Consider the following 14318-nt stretch of genomic DNA (forward strand, 5'->3'; position numbering starts at 1 on the left):
TCCACAATCCTTTGTTCCAGGAGTCCCTCCTCAAAACTTGTATTCAGTACTCTGGGAGAATATCCTTGGAGACAGTGTAACATCATCTAGTTTTGTACTAGAGAAAATATTGGATTTGTTCAGAAAAATTCACTTGAAATTCTGCTTCTGCTGCTTAGTATTAAGATAATATATTGTTAATACTTTTATTTTTCTTACAATGTGGAAATCCTAGAATAGTGACTAGAGGAAAGGCTGACTTACTCATCCAAAAAAGATGTATTTAGGTCTATTATTTCACAGGCATTTTTGGGAGTTGACAACATGTAGCATGTTTTTTACTATATGGAATTGCAGGTTTTGCAAAAAAACAGTTTGATCAGCAATACAGAAAAAAAATCATTGAATATTCATCAGCAGCTTTATAAGAATAGAAGGGGATTTTAAGAAATTGGGTTTTTGCCACCTCAGAAGAGAAAACCTCATTTCCTCGGATCACTCTGAGCTGCTTATGAGCGAGCATCATAGCCAGAAACCAAGTCCAAGTTCAAAGTGTCGACAATAGCCACATCGGCCTCAACTCTGACAGCGCCTCCACCACTGCACTCGGGCTGAGGAGAAACATGTGTCCGGGTAAAAAGGGAGACAAAGGGAACATCTGTTCTCACAATATGGGCTTGTTATCATAGCTCCTTTAAGTACTGAAGCGCTGGCTCCAAGAGCATATTTTCTCCAGCATGGAATCTCCGCAAGGCTTGGTAAACTTTCCGAGGGCTCAGGGACAGGTTGTAAATGAGATTGTAGTTGTGAATGAGGCATCTGGCTCGTTCCTTCTCCAGAACTCCTGCCATTGGGTTGGGTGGGTGGGAGATTTTTAAGAGTATGGAAAAAACAAGAAAGAGAAAAATGCATTAGCTTGAATGACTTCTGAGCAAGAATTAAATGCTAATATTTTGAAATTTTAAGCTTCTTAAAAACCAAGTGACACCCTAAAAAGATATTTACAATCCTGGCTATGCATCATAGATGTTGAGAGGAATCTGAGGGTGATTTTGGGGAGGAGATGGGGTCCAATATAATCCATAGGTAGACTCTAAAGCGATTTTAGCTTGTTCTTCGTAGCCATAAAACTTTAAAAGACCAAGTTTTGAAAATGGTGGGGTGCTGGCTAAAAACAATTCCTAATTGCTCTAGTTTATGTTTATCTTACTGAAATATCCAAACATGTTCCTAGACATGCAGGATTTAAACAGCTCATTTTTGTGCATTTCTGGAAATATATTTACTGTGACTCCCTCCAGCTTGCTGTGTGATCACAGGTAAATCACCTAACTTCTTGTGGCTTAGAGTCTAGATCTGTATAATAGAGATGGTGGTGCTTATCACAGGACATACTCTGGTACCCACGTGTTATATGTACCAATGCCAATGTGTTGTCCATGCTAAGGGTAAGTAGATTTTGATAGTTGCAGAGAGAAGTTTAAGTGTAGAACACAACAGCAAAGGTCAATGACTCATTCATAAGCCCTTAATTGTGAGCTTATATATGTCAGATACTGTGCTTGGGAATAGAGAGGATTTTGAGAAGTAGTCTGTTACCTTAGGAAGATCACCAACCTTGGGGTGATAAGAGATGCAGAAAATTAACTAGAGTGCAACAACAATAACAATAATGACTGATACTCATATATAACATTTACCATGTTTCAGGCACCGCTCCAAACAATTTACCAATATTAACTCACTTAACACAACAACCCATTTTACAGGGAGAGAAACTGAGGCATAGAGATGGGCAGTCACTTGCCCAAGGTTGTTCTAGTCCATGCATTTAACCACCATACTGTATTATAGAATGAGGGGAAAGAGATTGTTTCAAGCAGGGCTCAGATTGTTTTCTAAATATTTTCCATGAATTGTGAAGATCTATGCTACAGGTGTCAAGCTTTTAAATGTATTTTATAGGGGTGAGATACATCCCTTGCATGTGGCTCTTCTACTCTCCTGTACTTGTGCAGACTATAATAATGGTTGTGAAATTCTTTCTCAGAGAATCCAGAAGGAGTGGTCCCCTGGTCATTTTGCAGAAAGCTACGACCAGTCTATTAGATTTGGGCTATAGTGGATACCTGTCATCTCTGTTTAAGCTCTGTTTGGATTTAAACGTGCAAGGACAGTTGAGCATGATGCTCCCCTCTGAACTGCTCTCTAATGAGTGATTTTAACAGCGGACTATAGACAGCTGGGGTCTTGATGTGATTTATTCCATTCAGTTCTATTCAGTTCAGTCCTGCCCTGTCCCTTCCCATCCCATCCCATCCCATCCCATCCCATCCCATCCCATCCCATTCCATCCCATCCCATCCCATCCCATCCCATCCCATCCCATCCCATCCCATCCCATCTCATTCCATATCATCCTATCCCATCTCACCCCATCCCGTCCTATCCAATCCACTGTTTTTTAATTGTCTATTCTATTCAGGTTTATTTACTGTCTCTTTCTCCTATTAGAATGTTGGTCCTTTCCTCTGCAGAAATATCTTTCTTTGAGTTGGCCAATTGCATCTTTGCAATTTTCTGGATTGGGTGGAGGCTCTTGACCTGGTCTAGGTTGGATCCCTCAAGACATTTCCTCATACTCTACCTCTGGAAATATAAGTCATGGACTTTGGAGTAAGTGTCTGACTGAGGAAGTTACTTTAATTTTCGAGGCTCAGTTTCCTTGACTCTAAAATAGGGATAATTAAATTGTTTGAAAATTAATAAAATAGTAAGTGCTTAGCACAGTGCCCAGAACTATTAAGCACTCATTAATATAGGTATTTTTATAGGATAGTTATAATAGTTATATCATCATTACTTAAAATACATAAGAAAATATTTTAATTAGAAGAAATTATTTATATATATAATTTAGTTTATATTTTAATTAAAAATTAGAATTAATGTTAAAAAATGCATATAAGAATTACCACTGGTGTGGGGGGGGGCTTTTCTTCTATCTTCTAGGTTTTAACATTGGTAGAGGATTCACGCATCAGACAAAAGTCCATTGACTGAAATTTATCTCTGTCTAATTTGCTGTCATTAGGGGATGCCCAAGACAGCTGCATAAAATAACCTTACAATCCATCTTAGTGCTGGGAAGCTTGTCCTTGTCCCACCAGAACTAGAATGAAAGAAATAAGAACCTCTTTACTATCCACTTCATGTTCAGTTTACAAAGAACTTTTAAATCTCATTGGATCCTTTCTCAAATCTGGGAGGTATGTTTTATTATTATCAGTCCTATTTTATAGACGAGGAAACAGGCTTGGCGAATATAAGTGACTCAGCAATTGGTGAAGCCTGGACTTGAATCTGGTTAAAAACACACAAAGAAACAAACCAACAAAGCAACAAACAAAATCTCATGATCTTTCTGGTATGTGATGGGAGATTGGTGTAGCGGGAAGTCCAATAGAACTGGGTTAGACTTATGCCTCAACTTCCCACCTGCTGATATTTTATCACTTTGAGTTTGGCTTTCTCCTCTGTAAACAAGGACATTAATCCCTTCAGCATGTGGTTGATGTGAGGATTTAGTGATGCAGTGTATGTTAAGTCCAGACCCATGTCCTTGAGGGCTCTCATTGCACTATGCCTCCTTGAACTCTAAAATATTTTCTATCTAGCCTTCAGTTCACTGGGAAAATTCCTAATCTACCAGTCACTCAAATATTTATCCCAACCACCCATCTTTCTTTAGAAAGCATGACCAGTTATTCATAGTCATTCCTTATTCTTTCTCATCAAGGATATTTTCTTGACAACCCCCATTAAAGAATAAGCTCAGAGTAGGTTCCCAGAAACGCTAATTTGATGATGGATGTTCTGCCTTCACCCTGGATGAGGAATGCCCTGGCCTACATATTTCCTTGCACATAATAAAGAACACTGATTCATCATTGGGCAGAGTAGGGATGATCTGCTCAGTGTCTAGAGGAGGGCCATGGTGGTCTGCTAAATACTGTGGTTAATAAACCAACAAGATGACCTCAGTTAATCCTCTTTCCTCATTAAAGATAGTTATAGATGTTTCCAGATTTGGCTGACACATTCCTTGGCTATTGAGGAACTAATGAATTTCATAGAAACAGAGAAAACAGGCATAAATAGTGAAAAGGCCATGAGAAAGTCATTTCAAATCTGCCAGAATCTGCCCCAAAGTCAACAAAACTCCATTTTTCCCCAGAGCAGTTTAGAAGTATGAGAAAGGTCCCAGTCTTTGGGAGTCTCTTAGCAACTAAGTTTATGATCCATCACCCATCATCAAAACTCAGCATTTGTTTCTTTGGAAATGTCTTTTCTCTCTACCTGATTTTTGGTTTTGTTTTGTTTTTGTTTGTAACCCCATCAACACTCTCACAGTCTTGATATGTATACACAGACTCATGAAATAAAGGTTATTTCAGTAAACTTTTGATCTCCTTTTTTCCCAGTGTCTTCCCTAAATGATCCATTTCAGCTTTCCCTGTGTTCTCCTCTGGTTGAACCTTTGGTAGACACTGGGTAGAGAATTAAGCCTCATTCCAGCCTTCAGGATTCACAATAGGGTCTCAACTTCACTATCCAATCCAACATGACCGTCAGTCTTGTCTTTCTCACTCTCTTCCCCATCATACTCATTCTCACCTTCTAACCTTTGCAGAAGATGGTTTCACACTCAGAATGCCCTACCCAGCTATTCAAAGTCTACCTCTCCTCTGGGTTCAGCTCAAGTTCTCTCTTCCAAGAAGCCCACTCTGAGTACTCACTGAGCTTTTTTTTTTTATCTCTTCTGTCTTTTCTTTGGACTCTTTAAGTCTAGTTTGTGTCTTTAATTATAATACTTTATTCTGTCTTTAAAATTTTTCTTTTACTGGCTTTGAACTATTGGCAGCCTCTGTGTCTTACCTAAAAGTTGCTTGAGGCCAGAGACTATGTCTCATCCTTTCTGGTTTTCCTCCTGGTCCAGCCTCTAGCACAGGGCTGGGCTCATAACAAATGTTTAATAAATGAGTTTCTAATTCATCTAGATGAAATTTTATCTAAAATTTTCCTTTCCCCCTCTCTTTGGTATAGTTATTAGAAGTCCTTGGGTATTATATGGTATTCATACTTCATGTGGTCTAGAATTAACTTGCATTGGAAATTCAAAGCAAAATGAAACAAAAACATACAGAGAATGAAAAGGCATTAGTGCTGTTATATGATTACTTCTAGAAAGTACTAATGTGTACACTAACTTTTTTCATTGAGATGTAATTGATATATATCACATTGTGTAAGTTTAAGGTATACAATGTGATGATTTGATACACATATATATTATGAAATGTTTACTGTAATAAGGTTAGTTAACAAATCCTTTACTTCCCATAATTACCATTTTGTTGTTGTTGTTATGGTGATTACATTAAAGCTCTACTCATAATAACTTTCAAGTACACAACACAATATTGTTAACGAGAGTCACCACGCTGTATGTTAAATCCTTGGAATTTATCTTATAAGTGAAAGTTTCTACCCTTTGACCAACATTTCTACATATTTCCTGGCAACCACCATTTCTATGTGTTCCATATTTTTAGACTCCACATATAATGCTAAGTCTTCACGAACGACAGTATGTAGTTAAGTACAACAATTTCAGTGCATGTGTTTTTGTATGTGTTGCCTGTCTTCCATTTCACAGGTCTCTGACCTAGTTCTGAATTTCATTATCTCACTTAGGCATTGCAATAGCATCCTTTATCCTTTTTATGCTTTAAATTTCTCCTTCATTCTGCACATAGCCATCAAGGACCTTTCTGAAATACAACCTCACCATACCACTCTCCTGCTTAGAAACACAATGTGCTCACTATCTTTGAATTAAATCCAAGTTGCTTGGTCCATCATCTAAGACCTTCCTAGATCTGATCCCATCCTATATTTTTACCTTTTTCATTTAATATTCTTCTTAATAGCCCTTGTATTCTATTCAAACCAAACTCCTTGTATTGAGCTTCATACATAATGCTTTGCTTGGCTAACTTGCATGTTTACCAGGAAGGTCCCTCTATTTCATTCCTTTGTATACAAACTGCACTTTCCCTTAATGATCAATTTCACACTAACATAACCTTATCACCTCACTAGGAAGGAATTCTCCTTTCTCTGAATGCCCACATAGCACCCTCTAATGGCATTTATCACCTTCTATTTTGGGTTTAGTTATTTATGTACATTCATTTATTTGTTTCCTAAAAAAAAGGTTGAACGGAATTGTGCAAGGTACTCAGGATAAAAAAGTATCTTAGTACTTAGATTGTACTAAGTCCCAAATAGAAAAATACAATATATCAAATATGATAATGGGTGTTAAAGAACTCTAAGAGGCCAGATAAAGGTTGGCCTAAATCTGTCTGGGGAAATCATGGGAGTCTCAGAGGAGTAGAGCTTGAGTTCAAGCATAAAAGGTGTTTAGGCATTAATTAGCCAGGTGGACAGTGTGGGGAGTTGGCAGGAAGAGAGGAGAGGCAGACAGCTCAGGTAGAGGGCGTGGGGTTAGAAAAGGCACAGCCATGGGCTTCTCTGGTGACGCAGTGGTTAAGAATCCACCTGCCAATGCAGGGGACACGGGTTCGAGCCCTGGTCTGGGAAGATTCCACATGCCGTGGAGCAGCTAAGCCCGTGCGCTACAACTAATGAGCCTGTGCTCTAGAGCCCGCGAGCCACAACTACTGAGCCTGTGTGCCACAACTACTGAAGCCCACGCACCTAGAGCCCATGCTCCACAACAAGAGAAGCCACCGTAATGAGAAGCCTGCGCACCGCAACGAAGAGTATCCCCCGCTCGCCACAACTAGAGAAAACCCATGGCAGCAACGAAGACCCAATGCAGCCAAAAATAAATAAATAAATAAATAAATTTATTTTTTAAAAAAAGAAAAGGCACAGCCACAGGAGAAAGCAAGGCACATTTGAGGAAGGCAAGTTATTCATTATGATGGGGTAGGATATGCTGAAAGAATTACAATAGAAGCAGAAAATACTGGTCAGGTGGATAGGGACCAGCTTTTGCCTTGCTAAACAGTTTAGAGTTCAGCCTGTTAGCAGGCATGATGATGATTTCAATCAGGGGAATTACAAGGTTGGATTGTAGGTTAGACTCAGAGAAACTGTAAGCAACCTGGTGGGGGATTCATGTCTGATTCATCTTTGTGTTTCCTGATTGTGCTCAGCATAGGGCCAGGCACATGGTTTATGTACAAATTGTATTTGTTAAGAAGTGAAAGAAAGGGAGGTGTCCACTCTTTGACTGCAACACAAATGGAAAGGTGTATGACTGCTTCCATGTCCTGGCTATTGTAAATAGTGCTGCAATGAACATCGAGGTGTATGCATCCTTTTAAACTATGGATTTCTTTGGATATATGTCCAGGAGTGGGATTGCAGGATCATATGGTAGCTCTATTTTTAGTTTTTTAAGGAACATCCATACAGTTTTCCATAGCGGCTGTACCAATTTACATTCCCGCCAACAGTATAAGAGGGTTCCCTTTTCTCCACACCCTCTCCAGCAATTATTGTTTGTAGATTTTTTGATGATGGCCATGCTGACTGCTGTGAGGTGGAACCTCATTGTAGTTTTGATTTGCATTTCTCTAATAATTAGTGATGTTGAGCACCTTTTCATGTGTTTTTTGGCTATCTGTATGTCTTCTTTAGAGAAATGTCTATTTAGATCTTCTGCCCATTTTTGATTGAGTCTTTTTTTTTTGATATTAAGCTGCACGAGCTATTTGTATATTTTGGAGATTAATCCCTAGTCGACTGCTTTGTTTGCAAATATTTTCTCCCATTCTGAGGGTCATCCTGAATGGACAAAGAAGATGTGGTACATATATACAATGGAATATTACTCAACCATAAAAAGGGATGAAATAATGCCATTTGCAGTGACATGGTTGGACCTAGAGATTGTCATGCAGAGTGAAGTAAGTCAGAAAGAGAAACACAAATATCATATAATATTGCTTATATATGGAATCTAGAAAAATGGCACAGATGAACTTATTTGCAAGGCAGAAATAGAGTAACAGATATAGAAAACAAACTTATGGTTACTAAGGGGGTAAGAGGAGGTGGGATGAATTGGGAGATTGGGATTGACATATATACACTACTATATATAAAATAGATAACTAATGAGAACCTACTGTATAGCACAGGGAATTCTACTTGGTGCTCTGTGGTGACCTAAATGGGAAGGGAATCTAAAAAAGAGTATATATATATATATATATATATATATTGCTAATTCACTTTGCTGTACAGCAGAAACTAATACAACATTGTAAAGCAACTTAATTTAAAAAATTTGTGGAGCCCAGTGCAAAATGAAAAAAGATAAGACATATGAGCTGTAAGGTGCACACTTCACCTGTATTACTCAGATCACGCAGGTAGAGGACATTTTCTAGCCTCCTGAACCTGTCAATCCAGGTCTCACATTCTTCAGACGTGTTTTTCATCACTGGACTGACAAAAGGCTGTGAGACTGGCCTGATCTTCAAAGTGCTCGGGAGATCTTTGGGGGCTGAAGTCTCAGCAGGAGGGTTTTCTGGCTGCAAATCCTTTTCTGGAGTTTTCTATCAAAACAACACAAACATTTCACTGGCAACATATTCATAACCCAGAGCTCCCCCAGTATCTTGGCCAACATGAGGCTACACAACTAGCAAGATTTATTGTAGGTCTGGCTTTCTAAAGCTGGAGGATGAGTTTCAAGTCCTCTGTACCATAGGACCATATCTGCCAAGTCTTGCTGGATATAGACTACTATGTTGAATATTTTCTTTTTTCTTTAAGAGAAGGATAAAATTGTGACTTTTATTCAGTTTGCATTTCTGATTTACACAAACAGAGGTTTTTGTAACTGACTGAGATTTTCATGATGTTCTACTCTGTTTTATACTAGTGGGATCCATAGCAATGCTTATAATTTCTTGGTGGGTAAACCTCTGGACCATGAGTGTGAGATTTCTGACAAAAAGTGATTGAAACAATAGTGGTGTTATCTTTGGTTTGTGGGCTCACTGTAATGAAGCATAAGGCACCTCTAGTTCTGTCTGTCCTATTCATTTAACAAAGGAAGCTGAAGTCCAGAGTGGGGAAGTGACTTACTAAGATCATATAGTGAATGGTAGACACAAAACTAGATCGAGGGTATAGAGGTTATATCTAGCTCATCTTTGTATCCTAACCCCATGTCCAGTAAAAAATAGAGATCTTTTTAGAATAAAGAGACAAATGAGTGTCAGTAGAGCCATGTAAGACATTCTGTCACCTGTCACGTAGAGAGAGTGAGCATCTATTGTTTGATCTGCCCAACCCCAGTTTTCCAGGAATTGCCCCTCCTTTCAATCCATATGTCTGTAGAGAGAACCATCATGTGTCTAAGCACATAGTGCAGGACTGGGCATCTAATGCAAAATGTTCAATAAACACATTGTCCAGTGATTTTGGAACCATTTGTGAGAGTTAAAGCCAGAGATAGGAAAACAGAGATCATTCTGGATGAGAGGTAAGAAGAGAGAGATAGAGAGGATATGAAACTGACAGCAGAGAAGAGAGAAGATATAAGAAGTCATGATGATGGTCAAGGTTCAAGTCTTTGATTTTATTGTTATGTTTCTATCCTTGGGGAGATATATGTATATATATATGTATATATATATAGTATGCTCCTTCCTTATCCTTCTAATAATTTAAGTTTGTAGAGTTGTTTATGTTAATTGTAATTCAAATATTCTTAACTAATTTGTCATAGAATTAGGCTTTCCAATTTGTATACCATCTGTGCTTCTCCCAAATTTCAAATACCTGAATTTCTCCAATTTTGTACCTTGTCTCAAACCTCTCACATATAAGCTGTGGAGATCTCATTGCTCTAAAGAATAGTAATTTCAATAAGAGGCCAAGTTAACAAACATGGATTCAGCTGCTACTGGGGAATGTGAAGAATTGTCTTGTTTAAAATAATATAATGCTATACAAAACTGTACCCATACGGATGACTAGTGACCAGTACATTTTAAGAGATTAATATATAAGAATTCTACTTTGATAAAGTCTATTTTGGGAGAAGCTGAAAGTTTTTATAAAGTAAATAGAATAGTGATTCTTATACTTTTTAGAGCTTTGGACCACTTTAGAAATACAATGAAAACTTTAGATAATCTACCCAGATAAATACACATTTGCATACAGTTTGGTGGATGATTTTAGAAAGTTCAAAGAGGTCCTTAGAGCTGAGAAACTGACTTTAAATAATTATATATTTCTTCAGATAGTTCAACACTCTCTTTGACCACTAAAGACAGGGAATGGGGGAATTTGTATGGGCCTGAATTAAGCTAAACCTAGGAAGTAAGTATGTAAGTAGATAACTAACTAACACACCCTATAGTGTTTTGGTCCCACTGTGTCAGGATGAAGTCCAGATTCCTTGCTTGGCCCATAAGACCATTCAAGTTCTTGTTCTTGCTTCTCTTCTTTCAATGTATACATCTTTTTCTCCAGCCACATAAAACCAGAAAAAAAAAAATACAGCTGTTTGATGCCCTTATGCCTTATATATGCTGTTTCCTCTGTTGTAAAAGTCCTTCTTGCTACCTATGCCTTGATGCGTTAGGCTCCTACTCATCCTCCAAGGCCCAACTCATATTTCACTTCTTGGGGGAAGCCTTCCCTGACAGCCCCAGCTTAGGTGAGGGGCAATTCTTTGTAGCCCCTTTATCCATCATAGCACTTATTATGGGATAGTGTAATTGTCTGTTAGAGTATCTCTCCCATCCCCTAAAGATCTTGAGCCTGGGCCTGTGAGATAATCATTTATGTATCTTCAAGTTCTGGTTAGTGACTGTCACATAGTTGGTTCTCAAGATATGTTTACGGAATGAATAAGTGAATGAATAAATGAGTGATTTTCCTGGAACAATAGGAAAGTTGCTTTACCAAACTTCTGCTTCAAGTCCCCTTTCTAAAAAGTGGGACAACGAATGCTGCTTATACAGGAATATGAGAAAACTCGGTTATTGCAGAGAGGCAGTAAAATCCTCAAACAAGAGGCAAAATAAAAGAGCAAAGTATATATTTTTTATAATCTTATTCACAGCAGACTTAACACTCAAGGAGAAAAGCATTTGCTGTTGTTTCTTGCATGGCAAGAGGCTTGCCAAAATGGATACTATTTTCTAAAATATTTCAAAGTGTGAAGTGCATGAAGAGGCCTCCCGTCATCTGAAGATGAATTATGTTCTAATCCGGGCATTTAAAAACAACAACAAGAGAGAAACTCAGGCTGTTTTTCAATTCTGTCTGCATCTTCTCCTGGCTAAGTGCTGGGAATATTAAAATGAATTTTAACTGCTTGCCAGATTTTCTTTTTTTTAAATCAAAGAGCCCATTACATTTTAAAATGTGATGTCTGGGGAAAAGGTCACCCTAAATTTCTGAAAGCTGGACTTAAGATGTTAAAATAGGTCTTGCAACCATCCTTTTGGCAGTTGGTGGACTGGTCACAGGCTCTGGAAGGACACCTGGCCACATGCTACAAGTTCAACTTTCAGGGACCAATGGCAAGCCCATCACTGAGTGGTGATAAGTGGTTTCTGCATGCATACCAGCTAGGAGAGAAACCAACCACACTCTAGGAGTTTGTCTGTATTCCTTCTCTGCTGGAGTAGAGTCTTGAAGTCAAAGATAGTCTGATATCAAGGCACTGGGTGAAAATCAAAAATTCAGAAGGGAGGGCCTCACCCAGCATCAGTGAATAGAAGGTGAAGGATTGGTGAAGCCCTTCCCCGAGGTCTGTATACCCAGCTGCATACCATATGTTCAGTTTTTCCTTGAGATATCTCATTAACTTCAGGATGCACTGGAGTAGCAGAGGTTTCCTTTCCTTTCTTTCCTGGATGAGAAAGAAAAAATGGTTTTAGTTTGGTCTCTTCATTTTAACACATACACATATACACCCAGGCAAAGAAAATGTTGAGGCTCTGCTATGCGATTGGCATTGTAAATGGTGATGGGGTTACACGGGTGGATAAGAAAGATCTAGTTCCTGCCCTGATGAAGCTCACAAAGGGGAGGTAAATGCTAAATAATCACTCAAGATTATTATTTAATTACAAACTACCATAAACACAACACAGGAATATGTGAAAATAAATTTCTTTTGGGCTAGGGGTAGGAGTGGTGAAGGATCAGAGAAGGTTCCTTGGAGGAAGTGACACTTAAAGTGGGGACCTGAAGGATGAATAGGAGTTTCCAGGCAAAGGTGATGGTGGGTGTGTGCATAGAGCAGAGAGCTCCAGATAAGCAGAGACATCAGCCTGTAGAACTGTCCTGAATCAGGAGGGCTTTTACAGTTTGGGAAGTGGCAAGGGACCTCTTCCTGTGGTCCTGCCTCTTAGAGAAGCAGGCACTTCTGCCTCCCTTTCCACCCAAGTTTGCACTTGAAGGATCAGGTAAAACCTTTGTCTTCTCCCTTCCTTGTTCCTTTCAATGGTCAGAAGTCCTATATGGGAAGAGGTTTGAATGGCATCCCTAACCCAGGAGATTTTACTGTCCAGGTGCTAGCTGCTCAGGCTGCTGCCTTCATGAATAGAAGAAATTTCCTTAGGATGCAGGAAAGAGACATAAAGACCTTCAGTTTAAATCCTCTAAGGCTTATTGTGGGCATCATTAATTCATCACTCAGCACCTGCCATCAGACTTGGCAACATTCATTTACTGTATAAATCAGTATGACGACTACACAGCATAGACTTCTGGGAGCTTCAGCTTCAATATTTAATGTGTAATTCAAATATGCCATTAACAAATATATATTGTTTCTGAGTTGGGTGTTGCTATTTTAAATAAAATGGTTCAATCAATGAATTTTAAATGAAAGGGTGACAGTATAACACAGTGGTGGAGAATAGAGGCTCTGAAGTCAGATGCCTTGGGTTTGAGTCCTGGCTCCTTTCTCTCTTAGCTGCATGACCTAGGGCAAGGGACTTGTCCTCTTTGTGTCTCAGTTTCCATTTCTGTAAAATGGGGATAATGCCATCTATAGGTTATTGTGAGGATTAAATGAACTAGAAAATGTAAAGCAAATACTTGGAGCATGGCAAGTACTCAATAAATGTTAACTAATAGTGTTATCTATGTAAGGATGTTTATATAAATAAATTCACAGATTGGATTAAAAAGCCTTTTCTTAGACTTTTAACATTGCACCTACAACTCATTATGAATCTTCTCCCGCAGTTTCTTGATGGAGAAGGCAATGTGATTTCATAATCTTCTCTGAAGTCCCAGCACCCAGCATTAGAATAAATACTCATTGCATGTTGGTTGACTAAATGGATGATCATGTGCCCTAATCTGAGGTTTGGAAAACAAAGTCACTGAATATTTAGTTCTGTGTCTCCCATTCCTTTTCAGGCCCTATGGGAGGAAGGATTTCTCTCTTTATCCTTCCATACCTAACCCAGATGCTATAGATGAACTTTGGTGTCAGATCTGAATGTTATAATCTGGCTGCTTCCTTTTACCAGCTGCAAGCTTTCAGATCCTAATTTTGTCAGTTGTGAAAAGGGAATGATAATAGCTTTCTGCAATAATATTGTGGAGATTTAAAAAAATTACCTAATAAAATGCCTAACACAGGGAAGATGCCCAATACAAGGTAGTATTATTTGTTATTGTGTTATTTTATGTGATCTTAAGCAATCTAGTTTCTCCAGAAAAGAGGACTTTACATTAATTATGATGTGCCAGGAATTTTTGTGGGCACTGTTCACATGCATTATCCCTTTTAGTATAAGATCTAGAACCTAGAGTTTGTCCTGGTCCAGTTTCTCTACTGTCTGCACTTCTAAAAGTTCTGTTAGAAGAAGATGCATGCTCGTCTCCCTGGTCTCTTTTAAACTTCCCTTTCTCCCTCCTAATGCCTATAAGCATATTTTAAAAGGTAATGGTTTGCACATGTGAAAATTGAGAAACCTGAGGCAGAGCTGATTTTTTTTCTTTCTAACACAGCAGGAAGGATAAATAATAACCATCTGTCTAGACTGCCAGTTGAAGACTTGTGCTGGAGGAAATAGGCCAAGCTGGCTTCTAGAGATTTCCAGGTATTGGAAGGACCAGGTTTTACAGGGCTTCCAGTGGATTCTGAGAGTTACACAGCCAGCCCTACCATCTCTGCCCCACCCCAACTAATGACTTGAAATCAGTGGTCTTCAGCACTGGCTGCTAAAATGCTCCCACCTGGGGAG

The 14318-nt window shown here is 38.7% G+C and overlaps 1 protein-coding gene across 1 annotated transcript in view; it reads right to left on the bottom strand.

Moving 5' to 3' along the window:
- Positions 1 to 662: 662 nt before the first annotated feature.
- C3H1orf87 (chromosome 3 C1orf87 homolog) overlaps positions 663 to 14318 on the bottom strand; it is a 100458-nt gene continuing 86802 nt past the window's right edge. The window contains 3 exon segments of the mRNA XM_068537543.1: positions 663 to 823; positions 8432 to 8639; positions 11883 to 11962. Of these exon segments, the coding sequence (XP_068393644.1) occupies positions 663 to 823; positions 8432 to 8639; positions 11883 to 11962 (449 nt within the window).

Source organism: Eschrichtius robustus, chromosome 3, assembly GCF_028021215.1.
Source record: "Eschrichtius robustus isolate mEscRob2 chromosome 3, mEscRob2.pri, whole genome shotgun sequence".
Taxonomy (NCBI): Eukaryota; Metazoa; Chordata; class Mammalia; order Artiodactyla; family Eschrichtiidae; genus Eschrichtius; species Eschrichtius robustus.